This window comes from Pyxicephalus adspersus, chromosome 11, assembly GCF_032062135.1.
Source record: "Pyxicephalus adspersus chromosome 11, UCB_Pads_2.0, whole genome shotgun sequence".
Classification (NCBI taxonomy): Eukaryota; Metazoa; Chordata; class Amphibia; order Anura; family Pyxicephalidae; genus Pyxicephalus; species Pyxicephalus adspersus.
In genome coordinates, this window is record NC_092868.1 from 7307378 (window position 1) to 7328354 (window position 20977).

The 20977-nt window shown below is 41.1% G+C and overlaps 1 protein-coding gene across 1 annotated transcript in view; it reads left to right on the forward strand.

The window, feature by feature from the left end:
* The window catches only part of LOC140341219 (uncharacterized), a 29047-nt gene extending 15583 nt beyond the window's left edge, over positions 1-13464 (forward strand). Inside the window, exons 5-8 of the mRNA XM_072426784.1 lie at positions 10584-10700; positions 11470-11622; positions 12342-12497; positions 13442-13464. Coding sequence (XP_072282885.1) covers positions 10584-10700; positions 11470-11622; positions 12342-12497; positions 13442-13464 — 449 coding nt within the window. The remainder of the gene's footprint in view (positions 1-10583; positions 10701-11469; positions 11623-12341; positions 12498-13441) is intronic.
* Positions 13465-20977: the final 7513 nt, after the last annotated feature.

The window sequence follows — 20977 nt, forward strand, 5'->3', positions numbered from 1 at the left end:
TCAGAATAAAATATCTGTATTTTTTTTAGAGAAATACATACATTTTTCTGGCTTTTTTGATAGCTAGCAAGTGGGATCAGAATAAAATATCTGTATTTTTTTGAGAAATACAGACTTATTTTTTGATAGATAGCAAGTGCTATTAGAATAAAATATCTGGATTTTGTTGAGAGAAATACAGATTTTTTTTCTTGTTTTTTTGATAGATAGCAATTGGGACCAGAATAAAATATCTCTATTTTTTTGAGAGAAATACAAAAATGTTTCTGGCCTTTCTGATAGATAGCAAGTGCTATCAGAATAAAATATCTGTATATTTTTCAGAGAAATACAGGAAATCTTCTGGCTTTCTTCATAGATAGCAAGTGGGACCAGAATTTAATATCTCTATATTTTTCAAAGAAAAACAGACATTTTTATGGCTATTTTGATAGATTGCAAGAGGTATCACACTGAAAGGACATAAATGTTTCTGCCTTTTCTGATAACTATCAAGAGGTAGCAAGAAAAACTGCACAATCTGTATATTTCAAGATATATAGAAGGCTCCTAACTTGTCATAATTCACGTCTCTCCCTGCTTCGTTCCCTCACACAGAATGTAAGATGGAGTGACTAACCCCTCACTCCTTCCCTGTATATATGCCTGTTCTGATATGTATGCTGATTGGGCTGCTGGGCCTTGCTGTGCATCCCAGGAGCAAATGATTTGCTCCCAGCCACGCCTTTCCCACCGGAAATAGTCACCTTTCCCGCCCCCTACATTTCCCCTCGCTTGTTTGTCGGGAACACGACCTCATGGCAAAATGCAAGGCCGTGTTCACCTAAATGTTCGGTAAGCGAGAAAGGCCCGATTCGCTGCGAGATCGAACTTACAAATCTCGCTCATCTTTAATAGATGTAGGGCCTGCATGACAGTGGTGCAAGGCCACAGCAAGAGGGTAAGAAAAGAGTTAATTGGTCCAGGGGATGTAGGTAGGGGTCCTGTCAGCACGAGGATTGAGAGGGAGGGTTTAGGAGAAGGGTGGCTTAAAAGGGGGAAGCAGGAAGTGTGAGGCCCTGTTTTAGGATAGACAGCGTGCAGGGATACAGCATTCGGAAATGTAAGGTAGGAAGCATGGAGTCAGTTGTGGGTCTCATGGCCCAGCTTAGGGTAGCAGCAGCTTCTAGAGGTGAAGCCTGGCTGCAAGATAGGGTAGCAGAAGTGCTGGGGGGGCCCCCCTGTAGCTAGGTTGCCGGGGTTACTGCCTCAGAGGCATAGACCTCCGGTGCGCCTTAGTCCTGACCCCTTTCAGAGAGCTCAGATCAGCCATGGGAGCCCCTTAAGGGACCCTAGTCAGCCTGTTGGGGTGCGTAGGGCCCAAGCTGGTGCAAGACTAGGGAGGAATCCCCGCCATTGGCGGAGCTCTGAGGAAAGAGCTCCGGCTGTCATGGAGCGCAGTCCGCATTCCCCTATTAGAGAGGCCTGATGCCTCTCTTTCAGCAGGGACCTCACATCCTGTGAGGCCCCATAGTAAGGGTTCCAATTCGGGGGGGTTGCGGCTGCCAAGGGGTGCAACCCTGTGGCTTCTACACATGAGGCCCTGTGCGGGCAGGCCTTACCTAAAGCTGGGGACTCTTCTAGTGCGGGTGCCCGGCATGGAAGCCTGTCGGCCGTCCTGTCTATGGGCGCGGCTGAGGAGGCTTCTGGCTCTTATCATTCCTCAGGGGTGGTAATGTCTTCTGCCCCTCAGGGGGGGGGGGGGTCAGGGGCTAGAAGGTGCTCCCTTCAGTTGGAGAAGCAGTGGGAGGAGCCCACAGCAGGAAGAGCATCGGGAGGCCGGATTGGAAGTGATGATCGGAAGACCAGAAATGACATTCAGTGAAGCCGAGTCGAGTCACAGAGGCTTCCAGGAAGTGATGCAGCCGGCTCCTGGGTCAAGGGAGTCACCCCATCGGAGAGGGAAATATCATCCTCAGAAGGGGAAGGAGAGCAGGGCCAGGCACTGGATGAGGTGTGGGGCCCAAGGGATGAGCTGGCAGGCCCAAAAAGACACAGGTTGCCAGGTAGGTGCAGTGGGGGTTCTGAAGGGGGTGGGTGGGTTTGTGGATTGTAATTTTAGTAAGAAGTTGCAGGGTGTTTTTGATGAGCACAGGGGTTTGAGGGTGGAGAGGCTTCAAGTGTGTGTGTGGGGGGGGGGGGGGCAGTCAGGTCAGGTAGTGTACATGAGGAAGCAGGATGTGCAGCATGAGGGGCTATCAGAGGGGTCGGGGGTGGGGTTGCAGCTGTATTGGAAGGGCTTAAAAAGGTGATGCACAGACTGGAAGGAGAGGGGGGCAGGGAGGTGGAGAACCAAGGAGGTGATGCTAGCAGTGTTGTGGTGCAAGCGCTAGGGAATAAAGAGGGTCTGGTGGAAAAGATGTCATCAGCAGATGGGGTGTCTCATAGTGATTCAGCGAGGGGGGAGGTATATGTTTGTTTTGGGGGGCCTTTGTGTACTCACCTGAGAGAGAGCTTTCAGGAAAAAATTTGGGAAAGGGAATTTGTGGACTTATTCTCCCTATTGCCATTGGAAAGGTTTAATCTGGATAAACCAATGGGGGGAGTGGAGGGCGGGGTTAAGAGAGTTAACAAAGGTGCCATCGCTTGATTCCTCGCACGTTCTTTAATTGGTTGCAAGCTTTTGGGATTATGATGAGTGTTATTGGGGAATGGCAGCGGGACCAGTGTTTGGCGTTGTTTTCCAATCTAGACACTATTCAGGAGGTGTATCAGATGTATGGGGGAATGGCTTGGCTGAGCTACGATGAGCAGTTCAGGCAGCGAAAGGTGGTTCAGCCTTCCTTAAGGTGGGATCATAAAGACATTAGTTTGTGGGTGAGGTTGATGGTGTCTGGTAGGCAAGGGGGTGGGCAGTTTTTTCAGTGGGGGGTTGGCAGTCAGCAGGTCAGAAGATTGTCGACCACTAAAAAGAAAAGAGTCTGTTGGCTCTTCAACCAGGGGGGTTGCAAGTTTGTGGCCGGATGCAGATTTGAACATGAGTGTTCTGGGTGCGGTGGCGCGTACTCCTGCATTGCTTTAAACACAGTGGGAGCAAGGAGGTTGATGCCGGTGGAAAAAGGGACGACGCCAGTGATGGTAGGAAGAATGTGCCCCTTTTTAATATATCATTTGTCATTTCCCCCAGGGGGATCGATGAATGATGGTATGGCATTTGTGCAGTGGCCTACACATCCTTTGACGATGTGATTTATTGGGTTAGATGGTATGGGCCAGGAGCACTGCTGACAAAAGCAAATATTGAAGCTGCCTTTCAGGTGCTTCCGGTACATCCGGATAGTTTTAGGTTGTTGGGAATAGTTTGGGAGGTTGCATTTTTTGTTGACCATTGCTTGCCCATGGGGTGCTCTATTTCTTGCGCTCTGTTTGAGAAGTTCAGCACCTTTGTGAAGTGGGTGGTTCGGACGGTCTCTGAGGTTGATTCAGTCATGCATTATTTGGAGGATTTCTTGTTTTTAGGGCTGCCAAATAGTTTGGTTTGTAGGGTTTCGTTGGCCCCACTGCAACATCACAGAACGACTTGGAATCCCTTTGGCGGCAGAAAAGACAGAAGGGCCTTCCACGTCATTAGTGTTATTGGGGATAGAGTTGGATTCGGTGGCCATGGAGAGTAGACTGCCAAGTTGCTGGCATTAAAGAAGGAGGTTTGGTTGGCGTGCGGGCGGAGGAAGTTGCATTTACAAGAAATGCAATAGTTGTGGGGTAAGTAGAATTTTGCTTATAGGGTTATGAAAATGGGGCGTATTTTTTGCAGAAGGTTGGCTGCCGCGACAGGGGTGGTGATGCCGTCCCCCTTTATTAGGATTTCCAGAGAAATGCAGGCTGATTTAGAGGCGTGGCAGTTGTTTTTGGAATCGTTTATTCCGAGGGCCTTGTGATTGGATGGGCCTGTGCGATGGACATGGAGTTGTATACGGATGCGACTGGGCTGTGTGGTTTTGGGGCTTACTTTGGGGGTAAGTGGTGTGCAGGGGCGTGGCCTAACGAGTGCAGCTGGGGATTGTGCGTGATTTGGTGGTTTTGGAGCTGTTTCCCTTCGTGGTGGCAGTGGAACTATGGGGCCAAGAGTTGTCAAATAAAAAAGTGCAGTTCCATTGTGATAATTTGGGGGTAGTTCAGGCCATTAATCGCTTTTTGGTGAGTTCAGGTCCAGCAGTGCGGTTAATGAGGCATTTGGTGTTGCGATGTCTACAGCACAATATTTATGTTTTTGTACAACACATTCCTGGAGTTACCAATCTTTTGGCTGATACGTTATCCCGTTTCCAGTGGGACAGGTGCTTGGGAAGATTTTGTTGCTGGGTTGTCTGGGGCTTCAGTTGGGCAGAAGTTAGCGGGGAATGGCTTTTTGGTTCAAGTTAGATTCCGGTATGTGACTAAAGATTTTAGGATTAGACAGGCTGTCAAGGGGTATAGAAAACAGTGTCCTTTTCATTGTTGCAGAGATTGGTGGTGTTGAATGAGGTTTGTGCAAGCGAATATGAGACGGTCTTGTTCAAGTCAGCATTTGTAATGGCGTTCTTTGGTGCTTTAGGGATCAGTGAGATGGTGAGTCTGGCTCAGAATCGGTGGGGTGGCATTTTGTTGCAGCATGTGGTCTTGTAGCCAGATCAGGTACGTTTTCTTATTTGGCGATACAATATATATATTTTTTTTGTTTATGAGCTTGGGAATTCTGCAGCTAGAGATTCTACTAACAAACCAGAGACTCTGAGTGTTTCTTATTTGGCGATCTAGGACAGATCAAAGGGGTAGAGGTTTTAGGGTGGTCCTTTTCTTGTTGGAAGAGTCTGAGGTGTGCTCAGTAAGGGTCGTGAGTCATTTATGTGGGGTGCAGCCGAAAATGGAGGGGGCTTTGCTAATTCATGAAATTTCAATTTGTGGCTGTTATTCCTTGCACTCTTTTCATATTGGGGCCGCAACAGAGACGGCTAGGTGGGGCCTGGGGGAGGAGGTTAAAAAGCGCATTGGGCGCTGGGAGTCGAGGAAGTTTATTGTGTATGTGCAGCCTCATCTATTATAGGGCTAGATTTGCAAATTGTGGGGGGGGGGGGTTGTGGTGTGTGTTTAGTACTTGGTGTGTCTTTTTTTTAGGAGTATCAGCCTGCTGTGTCTGGATCGGCCTGGCGGAGGGCAGCTTGGGATATCCCGTGAGAAAGCAATTTTGCACTGGATCGGGGTGCCTGGTTTCTTTTGGAGTAGGGTGGTAGCCAATATTGGAAAGTATGCGGTTTTAGATAGGCCTCCTGGGGTAGTGGTTGTACATGCTGGGGGCAATGATCTCGGGAAGCACTTCATGAAGGAGCTCATTAGGGAAATTCAGTTGGATTTCTTGAGGTTGCGGATTGAGTTCCTGGGCCTAGTGGTGGTTTGGTCTGAAGTCATAGCCAGGGCTTCTTGGAGGGGAGCCCAGTCGATAGAGAAGGTTAGCAAGGCTAGAATAAAGATTAACAGAGAGGTTGGCAGATTTATTGCTAGAAATGGAGGTATAGTGATACGGCATAAGGACCTGGAGAGGGAGACGTGCTGGTACCTGAGGCAGGACGGGGTGCATTTGAATGCAATTGGCACAGACCTATGGAGCCTTGGACTTCAAGATGGTGTGCAACGAGCCCTGAGAGTTTGGAGGGGTGCTCAGGTGTGAGGTGTCACTTCTGATCGCTGTGGCGGTCAGGATTTTAGAAGGCAGGAATCCTGGACATGGAAGACGTACTTGGTGGTAAGAGGTATTCTCTGTGGTAGGGTCCCTCTTTAAGTGGTATGTTGATTATGGCTCCTGAGGCGTGCTGGTCGGCTAGGGGCCAAAGTGGTGTGGTTTGTTTGGAATTATGGTGGTGTACAGATTATGCCTTCTGACACCTGCAACCTGGTTGTTAATGTTTAATTCTTTAAGGTTGCAATGTTAAGTTAAAATATGGTGTTCATTTTGGGGGGGTAATTTTTAATTTTTCATTTTGAAGAAAGATTACTTATATGTTTGTTTATATAATTTAAATTGTTATCTTTTTTATGTATAATTGTTGGTTATTTATGGTTATTTATATTTTATTCTATGGTTATTTATGGTTATTTATTTATTCATTTGTTAAATAAATGGCTCCTTGCCAGCCAATTTAAACGCAGATTGGAGTCGGTGTGTTTTTGGATGGGAATGGTTGGTAAGCAGGTTGGGGGAGTGGGGAGGTGGCTATTTGGTAATGTGTGCAGGGGTATGAAGGGCTGTGAGGTCTGAGCTACCCTAGTCAAGGACCATACACGGAACCAAAATAATTAGTTTCCATTATATATTGTCATCCAGGAGTGCCACTTACTCAATAACAAACCTTGGCTTTTCACCTCCAGTATCTGACAACCTACTCATATCATATGAAGTACATGGATGATATCTTTTTCTAGCCCAAAGAAATGTTTAAATTTTATTTGTAGTGTAGTTAATAAACGTGGTAATACAAATAGGAAACAGTGTTTATTTCTACATGGTAATTGACTATCAATAACAGAATACCATTATCAGGGAAACGTTATTCAACACTCATTAGCAATTATTTGCCCCAATTCCTAAAAGGGAAGCTATGTAATGAATGGCCTCACTTATCAAATATGAAAAGTAAAGGGCAAACTTGCCCAGGTTTGCTGCATTCCTAATTATTGTTGCAAACATAGGAGATTGAACTTTTCCTTCCATGCATATTGGTTTGTCCCCCTTAAATAGAGCAGAAGAAGTGCTATGGACTGACAAGTTAACAGTGTGGTGCTCATCTATTGAACATTTAAACTGTTTAGAAGTCCTGGACTAAATCTGAGCCCATCAATATAATCTAGAAAGGAAAAAACAGTAGCTGTATGCTACAAAGGGAATTCATATGTGTGATGCAAAGGTTAATGCATTCTTTGCAGATTCTGCACAGATGAGGAAGCCTGGGAAGCCACTGTTTACCTTTGTAAACAGTTACCTGTAACTGGCATCATGGAGTAAGACTTCTGCCTGAATAATAAAGATAATTGCTTGAACTGGGTGCATTAAGGACAAGTGAGCCAAAAGAACATTGTGACTTCAGAAATCTGTCTGGGTACAAGTTTGCAGGAGGCCTGCATCGTTATGTACCAGTAAAGTTACATAATAAAACGGCCTTGTCATGGTTCAGACAAATAACTAGAGAATAAGGAGAATGGAATATAAAAGAATATGAAAACAAAAAACAAAGTCGTTACTTTTAAAGCCAGCAGCATAATATGATTCCTCTGGTCACTAAAGTGCTATATAACTCAGTAACCTCTGATTGATGGACTTGTTAGGTCTTTAGGGGAAACCCCTACAAGGTAAACTAATATACTATGAATGATGGTGTAATTATGTGGAGCTGACTTGATGTGGCTGTGACTTGGGCTGCATGGTGGCCAGTAGTGGCACACAAACACCAATAAGTCATTTACTAACTCTTGTCATGTTCTAGTAAATTCAGCATATTCATTGAAGTGTGCTATGTGAAGTATCATTATTTTATCAGATTTTATTTTTTTAGATGGCAGTCCTTTAAAATCTAACAGCAAATTTAAATAAACGAAGTAGAGTAAACAGCCCCCTTTGTTTATGTTACTGTTCGGGTATGGCAACACCCGATAAGAGTAAATATCATATATTACCAATTTCCTAGTGACTCCATTACTATACAATTATAGCTCCTTCAACAAATATAAATATTCTATTTATTTTGAATATACCAGGAATGGGATTTCACTAGTGACAGTATCCCTATCCGGGAGGTTTCTTCTCACTTTAATCAGGGCTGGAAGTAGGACATTTTACACCCCCATCTCGTGTCAGTACAGGTCAGACCTCAGCTCTCAATCTCTGTTGCACGCTTCACCTCACACTCCGTTTGGAGAATCTAGTGGCACCGTCCCAAAACTTAATTACCCCTAGGGCTAATTGTGCAAAAGATGGTGTCTGAAGATGATAATACAAAGATGATAATACAAGTTGTCACTTGTACATATTGGATAACAGTTGGGGAAATCTTGGGTGAAAACCCCAGTGGTCACCAACCTAGTCCACTGGTTGCCAACCTTCATCCACAGAATCCAGACCGCGCATGTGCGGGGAGCTCTGTGTCACTCAAACGGGAAGAAACTTCCCCTAGAGTGACATCATGGTGCCAGAACCCACTCTCCCATCACAGGCTCAGACCTGCTTGCTAAACATCCTGGGGGGACAGTAGCGCAGGGCTGTGGACGCAACAAAAGTGATACTGTGCCCCCAGGATGTTTAGCAAGCAGGTTTGAGCTTGTGATAGGGGGATATGATCAGCGGGGTCGAGTCGCGGACCATCAACATTTGCTTGTGGACCACCGGACTACAATATATATATTTTTTTTATTTATGAGCATGGGAATTCTGCAGCTAGAGATTCTACTATCAAACCAGAGCCTCTGAGTGTTTTCTAAGGCACCTATAATACCTTTCAAGGGTTGCTGATAATCAGGTTAACTTTAAAGATGAGGGTTAAGAATTGATCATGTCAGATTTGACTACAGAAATCTACTTGTGAGGACATCCCCTCAAAAATCGTATAATTTTCTATAAATCTCTAATGTTCAAGTACAGACATTATACCTGGCAGGCTAGAAAAGGAGAGGGTAGTAAACTTGTAGCTCACCCTGCTGGCCATACCAGGCCCCTGCCTTTTCCCAACAACGGGGGGGTCCAAATCTTGTTGGAAAATGCCCCCTTCAGATAGATTCAAATACTTTGAGAGGGCTTATTTAGATTCTGGAAACCCCTTTAAAAAGAGGGACCCCATTTCAACCCCTTTTTTGTTTTGGATAATGAGTTCAAGGGTACATAGCATAGTATTACTTCACAAAATTACTGTGTAATTCTGTGTAATAATAAAGACCTATAAAACATAAAAGTAATGAAATGAGTCACTGATGTTGCAACGGAGATCATTTTAGCCATAATATCTCAATCAGGGCCTTTGCAAGGAACTTAACAGGTTGGCCACTTTAAAAGGTTTTACCATAAAAAAGAAAAAAAAGAAAACAACGATTTTGACTACCCATAGTCACTCTAATTTACCTTTAAATTTATTCTATGAAAACTAAGTATTATTGAGCAGCCAAATCTTTGCACAGGTGCCCAAACATTTCAGATTATTGAGCAAACAAGGCAATAAAATGCAGTTCTTTGAAATAAGTTTGTCAAAGAGGAACTGTTTGTATCTTGGCACAACATAGTTCTCAAAACTGTATAAATATCTTCTCTTCCAACATCATTCATCATTCAAAGCTCATCTCAGACAAGTGACAGGACCTTTCCAGGCCTTTAAACCTGAGCTGTACCTTCTGTAACCATGAAAATCTTTGTCTTTTTGATCTTGAGTGGTTTGGTAACTGCAGGTAAGACATACTTATGATGCATAATAGTATTTTATTACTTATTGACTGCAATTTGGCACCAAAGCTTACAATTTAAGACCTCAACTAACTAGCAGTATGATATTTTAGGACAGTTTGGAACATCTTTTGATAAATGCCTTAGTTGCAATTGTACTCCAAATAAAAAGTGAGCATCCCAGGGCGACAGGGCTGTGTTTTATGAACAATGAGTAGGTAATGTCAACCTGTTATAAGTGTGTTACTAGCAGGATCATTGGGCCTGATTTATTAAAGCTTTCCAAGGCTGGAGAGGATACACTTCTATCAGTGAAGTTGGGTGATGGAATGGAATACTTAAAAGTCATTTTCTATTTGCTAGCAAATATTTTGAATCCTGGACCAGATCCATTGCAGGTTTGTTGTATCTCCCAGCTTTAATAAATCAGCCCCGCTATTATCAAAAAGGGCATGGGGAACTGAGCATTACCAAAGAGGGTAATTTACCAATTTTAAACTGCGTAGATGGCACAATTTTTGCACAACCACACAAATGAAAGGTAGTATTTGACACTGGGGATGTTAGTATTTAGGGGAACCCATTGTACAACATTGGGTTTCCTTTTTTAAGTTGCCTTTTTGTATTTTAGGATACACAACCCAATGTGACACATGATGAAAGTGTATCTTCTTTGGCCTGAGAGAGCTTTAATAAATCAGGCCCATTAATTAGCCAACACATTTAAGGATAAAATATACCACATTCTTTTTATTGTTCCATATTTTGAGGTATGTAAGTATTGAAAAAACGCCCAAACTCTACACACAACCTGTTTTAGGTAGAATGCAAACCCCTTCAAAGCCTCACCTACCGTGTAAGTTCTATAGCAGGCAAGATTGTATTACAAAAGTGTGTGGTATATGGAAATTTATTGTACTAAAGGAGAAGAAGACAAAAACATTTTTAATAATGTGTAACAAAAATGATTTGCTTTTTATGCACAACTCATCAACAAATACCAAAGTAAAGCAGTGGCGATGGGGATCAGAAGGGGTGAGTACATAAAACTAGAGAGAAGCAGTTAGAGGGACATGTTGCTTTGCCCTGGATGAAAAAAAGTACTGTGATTTCACATCAATAACTTTACGGTTTATTTTTTGGGTTTCAGGGCTCGCCACTACATGCGAAAGTTGTTGGAGCCTTGGCACAACGAAATGCTGTAAAACAAGTCCGATTTATTGTAAAGAATCTCAGTGTATGACAGTATCAGAATACTGCAGCGTCAGTAAGTCAGCTTTGTGTTCTTGTACTCTATCCACTACCAATCTACCCTACTTTATATCTATCTCTTACTGGGAAGGGGATAAGCTGCATCTATCTCAAGTCACATCTAAAGCCAATAGGTGCTAAAGAGCACATCTAAAGCCAATTTTCCATTTTATTGCAGTTTTGGATAGAGCATCTAGGTTTTTGAGGATCAGTTTGGGGAATTTTACTATCCCATAATTGTTTGACCACAACAACTAGAAAGTTTATTGGTTTTACCCAAACCCTACTCTATCCAAAATAGTAAAAAAAAGGGCATTATACTTTAGGCTACATTAGCACTTACTTTTGGCACACCTATGTGTACAACAAACTCAAATCTCCTTGCTGAACCTAGGACTTGAAAATAGAACAATGGCCTTTTGCTAAAAATATATGATACAGTATTTGACTTACACCCACATTCTTTTAATAATGTTCTTTCTAGATTCTGTAATTTACTTGCCTGTACAGCTTCCTCTAATGGTGTGGCAATGATTCTGCACCGCTCCTGAATTCAGAACAGCATTGCCACTCTCTTGCAGGCTATGCCTACCTGCACTACAGTGGGATGAAAAAATGTTGCTGGAGGTGTGGCTGTCAGCATTGTTACTGCAGCACATTGGTGTCTAGTCCTTAGGGTGATAAGTAACGATCTTAGCAAACATTCTACATATAAATGTCCTAAATTTGTGATTTTCTTTAAGGCATATTTGTAAAATGTTTTAACAATTTGTATTTGATTCCAGATAAGAAGACTTATTACACAGTGAAAAAAACATGTGCAGCTCCCGAAATATGTGATAATTGCTTCTCTGCGTCAACGGACAACGGTTTCTTTCTCAGAGTTAGTGCAGTTTGTGCAGAAGGAGACTTCAGTAATTCTGATCTAGACTTTAGCAGTAAGTGTACATGTCTTTGTCTTTGAAAATATTAATAATAATGAATTTGGCATGTCAGTAGTTTGAATTTGGTGACCTAGAAAACTACTAAAGCAAACTGGCATTTGTATTTAAAGTTGAAATGCCTGTAGTGGAATTTGTAAGCATTTTCAGGCCATTGAAAGCTTTTTGAAGCTGTTAAAACAAAATAAAATAATTTATTAGCCTGGGATCGCCGCTAAGTATAAAACAAGACCTTATCATAGGTTTGCCTCCTGCGTGGGTAAGAAATGGCAGAAGTAAGCATCTGTACCCTTCTTTCCATTTCATAGAATAAAGTTTATCATATAAGGAAAAAAACTCTGTAGCTTCATTCCCTTTGGCAAAACCAGACCCCCATCTGCAAAAGAATTTTTAAGCATTTGCAAGTAGTTCCAGTTTAGGTCTTTAGATATTGCTGGGCATGAACATCCAAAAAAATCATGCAGCAATGCTTCCACTTCATGCTGGCTGTAAAATAAAGTTTTTTCAGTAGCAAGGATTCTAAGCAAGCAAGGCAAACTTACAAAGCAAACTGATCAGCAAACTGATGCAAGTCAATTGCTCAAAAGCCAGTCAAGATGATTTACTGTACGGGACCCTATCCATCTTAATCCACTGTGTACAGGAGCAAAGACAAATAGATAAAGAAAAAAGATAAATAGATAGATAGATTATTTTTCCATCTTTTTTTTTTTTAGAAACCTGTCCTGATCCATTGCCACCAAACGACTTTATGTGCCCAACCTGCTATGTGAATGGAACTACAGATGGCTGTGATAATGAAGGTAAAATGGTGAAGTGCGGCGGGAATGAAAAAGAGTGTGTGGTATACAGGGGAGATGTGACACTGGCCGGTATGTATCTATTTTTATTTATAACTTATAAGCATATTCATAAGCATAATTTATAACTTCTAAGCACTTAACTTCTAAGCATAATGACTATTGTAATATATTAGTGTTGGCCTTTGGCACCTTTAGCCCCTGTTGTAGGCCATGTTCCCTTGAGTTAGACTATGGCATGGGTAATTGGGTGCATCAGCAAATGTGTCTTAGCCCAATACTCTGCATGAAAAGAAGAGAGGGGAGCAAAGAGGATGGAGTAGAATGGCAAAAGGGAGACAGAGCTTAAAGATTCCAAAGGGCAGACTTCCAGGTTGAAAGTATGGGTGAGCAGTGACTTTTGTCATACATTGTTGTTCTTCTGGTTTGTGTATGGTCATCCTAAGATGACTCTCTGTCATTAGTCATTGTATACTAAATGCATTGGGAATGAGCAGTGTATACTGGGAGCACTGAGACTGAGCAGTGCATACTCGGAGTACCGGCCATTGGTAATAATAGAATTGGGATAAGTATACTGGGAGCAACCACACTTAGGCTTGGATGATCTGATGCTTGAATTTGTGGTATGCTACATGTTTGTTCCCCATGTGCAACGAGTTCATGCAGACCTGCAAGTAGGTTAAATCGATGGATAGTTGCCAACTAATGAGTAACGCTCGATATCTCCCTATTTAGGTTCATGGGCCTATTTAAATCCAAAGAAAATCTAAAACATTCAATCCTATTTAGTAAAATAAAACAAAAAAAAATGCTATGTACATGCAGCATCAGCAAAACCCAAAGGTCCAGAGTTGTTATATGGAAAACATTGTGTGCTTCCAATGCAACCTTTATACTGATGTCATCATTCTTGGGGTTAAACAACTAAAGGAATGCACAGCAAAATGTTCTTGGAGGTACCAATATGAACATGACTCATTTTTTTGGTATAATAAAATGCTTTTTTTCTGCAGGAGATTTAGGAGCACCAAAGTAATAGGAGATGGAAAAAATAAGTATAGGCATGTATACTAAGGGATGACACCATAGGTGGTAAAGCTTTATAAACATCACTGTTTAAACAAATAGGCTAAATATGCAAGCCTATGTGCGTGCCAATGTTAGTTAGATGAGAAGGATGAATTGAATGCCTGATATCCTATAAAATCCTAAAAGACCTTTTTTTCTTCTTGATCATTCTATAGCAATCGTTGCTTGCTGGGGCCTGGCATAGATAACAAATAAACAAGCACTACTTGGTTTGTGGAATTATATACTTTATGTTTTTATAATCCTAACAACACCCCCAGTTACACAACCAAAGGACTGACTCCAAACCAAAGTCCCTTGAGGGGCTCAGCAGCTATCCCTCCTTTCTTTTCACCCATGATAGTCTATCTTTTCCAGTTTTGGATAGCTTTGATAAATCAGGCTCACTGTGCCTGCACTAATTTCTTCTCAATAACACGAGGGAGAGGGAGGTGAGAGAGTGTTCTGCCGAGAGAGAGAAGGTAAACAAGGTTGAAAGCAATTTCATTGCAACATTGTCAGCTCACTTACAAGTCAGGAGCTTACTGGATTTTGGTTGGATCAGGAAGTATTTTTTCCATGCTATTTTTTTAAGTAGTTATATAAAATGCTGTAATATATTTTAAATGGCATATAAAAAAATCATTGTTGGGGTTTGCATACACAATTGTATATATATTGAATAACAACATTGTGTATGTTAAGTCAACATTGCCAAGATTGTTATTTTCTTTAGATTTGAATTCCCTGTTATATTTTGGAGTTTTTTTAGAGAAAAGTAAAATTCTGAACTAGCAACGTTTACTGGCAATAATTAACTTAATAACTAAATAAATAATTTACTTCTACTTGTTTACTCTCAATCTAGGGAGTATTGTTTTGTTAAAGACATTCTTTGATTTGCAGATACTAGCAACCTATCATTCTCAATGAAAGGCTGCATAACAGAAGGTGGTTGTAAACTAGGATTTGCAGCTATACCTGGAACAAAGGAACTAAGGAAGGTTGAGATGACGTGTACCCCTGCAATCCCAGTTTCAAACGAATAAAGATTAATGCTTAGTCAACGCAACTGCAAAACTGCAAGCCAAGCCTGTGTCTGTGTTAAAACATTGACGCACGTATACAATGTCATAAGCTTTGCTTTGGAAATGCTGAAAGCTAAAACATGTATTCAGTGTATCAAATAGTAGATTTGCTAAATAAATGCTAATAAAATCTCTAGGACTTCATGTATCTCATGTTATTGTTTTATTGTTTAGGACATTTTTCATTTTTCAGCATCACCTACCTATTTTGTACGTATTATGATCAATTCACTAAATAATGGTGGTGCCTTGGGGATAGTGCATAAAACTATAGACCAGTGTATTTCAACCAGGGTTTATCCAATAGTTATTGCCCTAAAGATTCATTGCAATGCATGGGAGTGTCATAAAATAAAGCATTTCAACAGTTTTAGGCTGTCTTTTTAAACATGTAAAAGTTTTTTTAAACTCTTATAAACTCCCATACCACTTTTCAATGTATTTATGAAAGAAAGTGTTTTAAAGCAAGCCTAAAAAATAGAAAAGCCCATATTACTTCCTAAAAATTTTAAATTGCAGAAGGAGCACTCTCTTAAACACGCAAAATTATACCTCTTACAAATGCCCTTGTGTAGACTTGCCCAGTGCAATGCATAGGAATTTCAAACATAGGCTTTTAAATCTTGAGGTTCAGTGCTGGAGAAATAGTCCATGTAGACTAAGCCCTAAAATGAATTCTTTATACTTGTTTAGCTTTTTTAATAGTCATTTAGCTTAGGAACTGGGGATATAGCAATCTTGATTGGCTCACTGTTTGGCTTGTGAAACAAGTTGACTTTTAACCAAGTGGAGATAGAAAAAACAGGATTTTGAAAACATAAGGAGTTAAATCCTTAAAGTAGGCACAAACTGTAAGTAAAGTTTATAATTCCTTGTAAACAAACAAACATTGTTACGGGGAAGATGAGTGGTAGCAAGGTGGAATGTTTGGTTCAGTGCACAGTCTGCCATATGTATGCACAAATGGAGCAACAGCTCCAAGGTGAATACAGCTGTGACAGATGTGTGCAAGTCGCCTTTCCGGTATCTCGCATTGGAGATCTGGAGAAGCGCATTGCAACACTAAAATCACTGGATCACCTTGAGAGGGGTCTCCTGCTCACTGAGTTATTGGCTTAGATGTGAAGGGTGGAGAGGTTAGTCAGGATGAGCATGTAGGGAGTTGGGTTAATGGAACTAGAGGGAGCACTCAGAAAAGGAAGGCCAGCCCTGGGTTTGAGCACCCCAACATGTTTGCAAAGTTATGTGAAGATGTGCAGGTGGCAGACCCAGTGGTGGCAAAACTCTAGATGTTACTGCTACCCCTAACAGCCAGGAGAGCAGCACATCTAGTAGTGGTGGGGAGGGAAACGCAGTAAGGAAAAGACAAATGGTTGTCATAGGGGAATCTATCATCAGGAGGACTGAATAGTTTGTCACCCATATCCCTTCAACCGAATGGTTTGCTGTCTCCCTGGTGCCAGGGTTCGGCATGTGGTGGACCGAGTGGACAATATACAGGGAGGGGCTATCCAGGACCCGGTTGTCTTGGTCCATGTTGGAACCAATGGCAATATAAATGGAAGATGGAGGATCCTTAAAAATCAGTTTAGGGAACTAGGTTTCAAGTTGAAGAAAAGGACCTCCAAGGCTATATTTTCTGGAATATTGCCTGTGCCATGCGCAACACAGGAAAGGCAGAAAGAGCTTAGGCAGCTAAACGCATGGCTTAAGTCCTGGTGTAGAATGGAAGGGTTTGGGTTCATGGAGCACTGGGCTGACTTTTCATTGGGGTACAACCTGTATGCCAGAGATGGTTTGCACCTAAATGAAAGGGGGTCTGCTGTGCTAGGGGAAAGATTTAGGGGAATGGTGGAGGGATATTTAAACTAGGACAGAGGGGGTGGGACAGTCAAATAAGGTGGCAGATAGGTTAGTCAGGGGTCAGACACTAGTGGAGGGTGGATTGGGGATAGTTGGGGGGAGGATTATGGATAATTGTAAGGAGCTTCCCATGTTACAAACAAACATTGGATTGTGCAGTACTAGTTGTACTGAAAAACAAAATGATTTGGCAAACAATGATGGTAAATGCAGCAATGGTTTAAAGAGCCTGTTCACCAATGCTAGAAGTCTAGCAAACAAAATAGGGGAGTTGGAAGCCTTAATGAGTGAAGAGAATAATGACTTAGTTGGTATTGCTGCATCCTGGCTTTGTTCTTCGCATGATTGGCCTGTCAATATTCCTGGGTATACTCTCTTTCATAAAGACAGAGTCAAACGAAAGGGTGGTGGTGTCTGTCTGTATGTGAAAAGTGATCTGAAAGTGAATGTGAAAGAAGAAATTGTGGATGGAACAAGCGATGAGGTTGAGGCATTATGGGTGGAGTTGAATGTGGGGTTAAATAACACACAATTAATTATTGGAGACTGCTATAGGCCCCCCAGTGCTAAGGAAGAAATAGAGAATCAACTACTAGCACAGATAGAAAAAGCAGCAAAAGGTGGAAGTGGTTTAATCATGGGAGATTATAACTACCCTGACATTGATTGGTGTAATGGCACTACAGGAACAGCAAAAGAGAGGAAATTTATGAATTTAATACAAGATAATTTTATGGTACAGTTTATAGAAGTCCCAACTAGAAATGATACTCTGCTGGACCTAGTTCATTCTAACAATGCAGAGCTTATAACAAATGTGCAAATAAAAGAGAATCTGGGTAGCAGTGACCATAAAATGATTTCATTTAATGTAAGGTGTAAACAGGAAGCAAAAACAGGAAAGATAAAAACATTTAATTTTAAGAGAGCACATTTTCCATTATTAAGGGCGGCTCTCTGTGACATGGACTGGGAGACAATATTGTCCTCAAAGAACACAGAACAGAAATGGGAATGTTTCAAGTCTGTTCTACAAAAGCAAACTGAAAAATATATCCCAATGGGTAATATGTTTAAGAGGCTAAAATTAAAACCTATGTGGCTTACAGCGGATGTTAAAAAAGCCATAAGGAACAAGAAAAGGGCATTTCAAAAATATAAAAATGAAGGATCACCTTCATCATTTGAAACCTATAAAGAATATACCAAAAGATGTAAAAAGGAGATAAAATGTGCAAAACTTCAAAATGAAAGACTGATTGCAAAGGAAAGTAAGGCAAACTCCCAAAATTTTTAAAATAAATTTAGAAGAGAAATGTTCAGATCTAAGCATGTAGGCCCCTTAAAGAATGTCGCTAGGTTGGTAAATGGGGATAAAGAAAATGCAGATTTACTAAACACTTTTTTTAGCTCTGTGTACACAAAGGAAAATGGCAGAGCGCAAGTCCAAATTCATAATAGCAAAGTCACTGCCCTAAATGAGTCACAATGGCTCAAAATTGATATTATTGAGAAACAGCTGGGAAAAATAAAGGCTGACAAAGCACCAGGAACTGATGGATTACATCCACTTGTCCTCAAAGAGCTGAGCTCAATTATTTCTAATTTTTATAGACTCTTTAGTCACTGGCAAGGTACCGATGGATTGGCGTAAGGCCAATGTGGTTCCTATCTTCAAAAAAGGAGCAAAGTCATTACCAGGTAACTACAGACCTGTTAGTTTAATGCCCATAGTTGGAAAGGTCTTAGTTTGATAAAGAGCCACATAGAGGATTTTCTGATAGAAAATAATATTATAAGTGATAGTCAGTATGGCTTCAAGAAAGACAGACGTTGGCAAACAAATTTATTCTCTTTTTATAAAGAAGTAAGTAAACAGGTAGACAGTGGAATAGCAGTTGATATAGTGTACTTGGACTTAGCTAAAGCATTTTACACTGTACCCACCAGACAGTTATTATGCAAGTTAGGGTCGATATGTTTAGAAAAGTCAATCTGTAAATGGATAAGAGAACTGGCTTAAAGATCGCATCCAGAGAATTCTAACTAATGATTCATACTCTGAATGGTCTAAGGTTATTGGTGGTGTACCCCAGGGTTCAGTGTTGGGACCTTTATTGTTTAACATCTTCATAAATGATATACAGTTTGGGATTAAAAGTACCATTTCTGTGTATGCAGATGACACCAAACTATGTAATGGAATTAAGTCCATACAGGATGTCTATAATCTTCAAGCAGACCTGGATGTACTGTTTGATTGGGCAGCCAAGTGGCAAATGACAATTAATAAAGATAAATGAAAATTTATGGACTTGGGAGCTAACAACTTACATGCTTCATACTGTCTAGGGGGAATACATTTGGGGGAGTCAGAAATGGAAAAGGATCCAGGGGTTCTGGTAGATCATAGACCTATTAACAGCATGCAATGCCAAGCTGCAATATCTAAAGCTAGTAAAGTACTTTCTTGTATTAAAAGAGGAATGGACTGCAGAGATGGAGACATAATCCTGCCCTGTACAAAGCATTGGTCAGGCCACATCTGGAATATGCAGTCCAGTTTTGGTCACCAGTTTACATAAAGGACATTGTGGAATTGGAGAGAGTGCAGAGAAGGTAAACTTAACTAATAAAAGGAATGGAGGAGCTCAGCCATGAGGAGAGATTAGCTGAACTGAATCTATTCTCCCATATAAGGGGGGATATGATCACCCTGTATAAATATATAATTGGTCCATATAGAGAACTCTCTTCCCCAATATTCACTTTGAGATCATTTCAAAGAACAAGAGGGCACTCTTTACGTCTGGAGGAAAAGAACTTTAAGTTTAAAAATTCAGCTCCCCAAAGCCTCTAATCATTCAATGATCAAATAGCAAAAGGAGGGAATGGAGGAGGACGTAGTGAAGAGAAGAAGCCACAAAAGCAATGAATTAGGCAATCAAGTATTTGCAAAATTTAACGAAGTGAAGAACACTATCAGAAAACCTAGGTGGCAGGCAGAAACATGAAAGTATATATACATACAAGAACTATAATCAATATGAGCTGACAAATAAAAACTCAGACAATCCAGTATGCGGCAATGTGATTGACCTACTTTGCTGTACTGCAGTACTATTCTTTCAACACCATGACTGTGGCAAGGCAGAGAAACCGCATCCAGTAATCCATCCAACCCCATTTTTTTAACCCCACACAATTATCCCACACCACCCATAGTGGTTAATTGCTTGTTAGCTTTTTATTACAAATTTAAATAACCTCTTTAAATAACAATAACAAATACTAACTATAATACCAACCAAAACATAAATTAAACAGTAATATAACACAACACTAACGTAACATTTCCTAACCATACCCTGAACTTTTAATTTCTTGGTTGCAGTTCTTCAAGGCCCTCCCACTCTCCTATAAGGATCTGCCCCACCATGAGATATATATTTGTTCCCAGCTGCATTCTTACCCCAGCTCTGGAACAATATCACAATTACTCACTGCCCCACTCTAAAACATTCAAACCATGACTTTTTCACTACTGCATCCATACCAATGATGGGTCATCCCACCCACGGATACCACTACCTTCCCTCAAGGACCTCACCGCCATCTCAAACTACCTCTCCAATGTAAACTTTCCCACAAAATGATAGACCACCCCCTATTGTTCACTTTCTTTATATACCGTTAACCCCTTCTGTTCCTTACATCACCTTAATCCTTCCCCCATTACTACCTCTGCCTAACCCCTCCCTATCCAAACAACATTTTACTGACTGCTGCCCCCCCGTCATGCAGGTCTTCAACTATCTCACACTGCGTTCTTTGGTTCAAATCCTGTCTCTATTGCTTGTTCTGTCTCATTGTTCTCCTGATAGCAAAAAGACAGATATTCCTGGCTGAACATGGCAGAAATAAAGGACTTAATCATTTTCCTAATAATTATTTCCCCCTCTCCAAGCCTAGACAATTTGGAGAGGGCTGGTGGGATTTAGATACTAGGGTGGGGTTTTCAGGTGAATTTATATTTTATGTAATTAGCCAGATATATAGATTGATAAAGCAATAAAACTGAATACTGACTATGTGAACGATTCAAAAGCCCTGGGCAAAAATTGAGAACATTTTAGAATCATCAGTCAACATTTCATAATAAGGAAATATTAGCAGCTAAAGGAAGCAAAGGGTATTGGTATGATGCAAAACTACCTGCACATGTAAAAGTTTCTGCACAGATGCCAACAGTCTGGCAGGTTACTGTTTATCTATGGAAACAATAGGCAGGAACAAGATGGATGAATGAAGGTGTCTGCCAGGATAATGCTGAGATAAATGGAGCATTAAGTACAAGTTATTTGAGGTAATGGTAGATTTAATACCTCCAAGTATTCTTTACCCCATTCCTCGCTCCTCTTTTTTTTTTATTACCTTGCACATGATTGCGTAACCATTGCAATGTGAATTTTAGACCACATTCACTAAGCTAGGTGAATTATTGCTTGCAGGGTGATAATTCACCTTGGT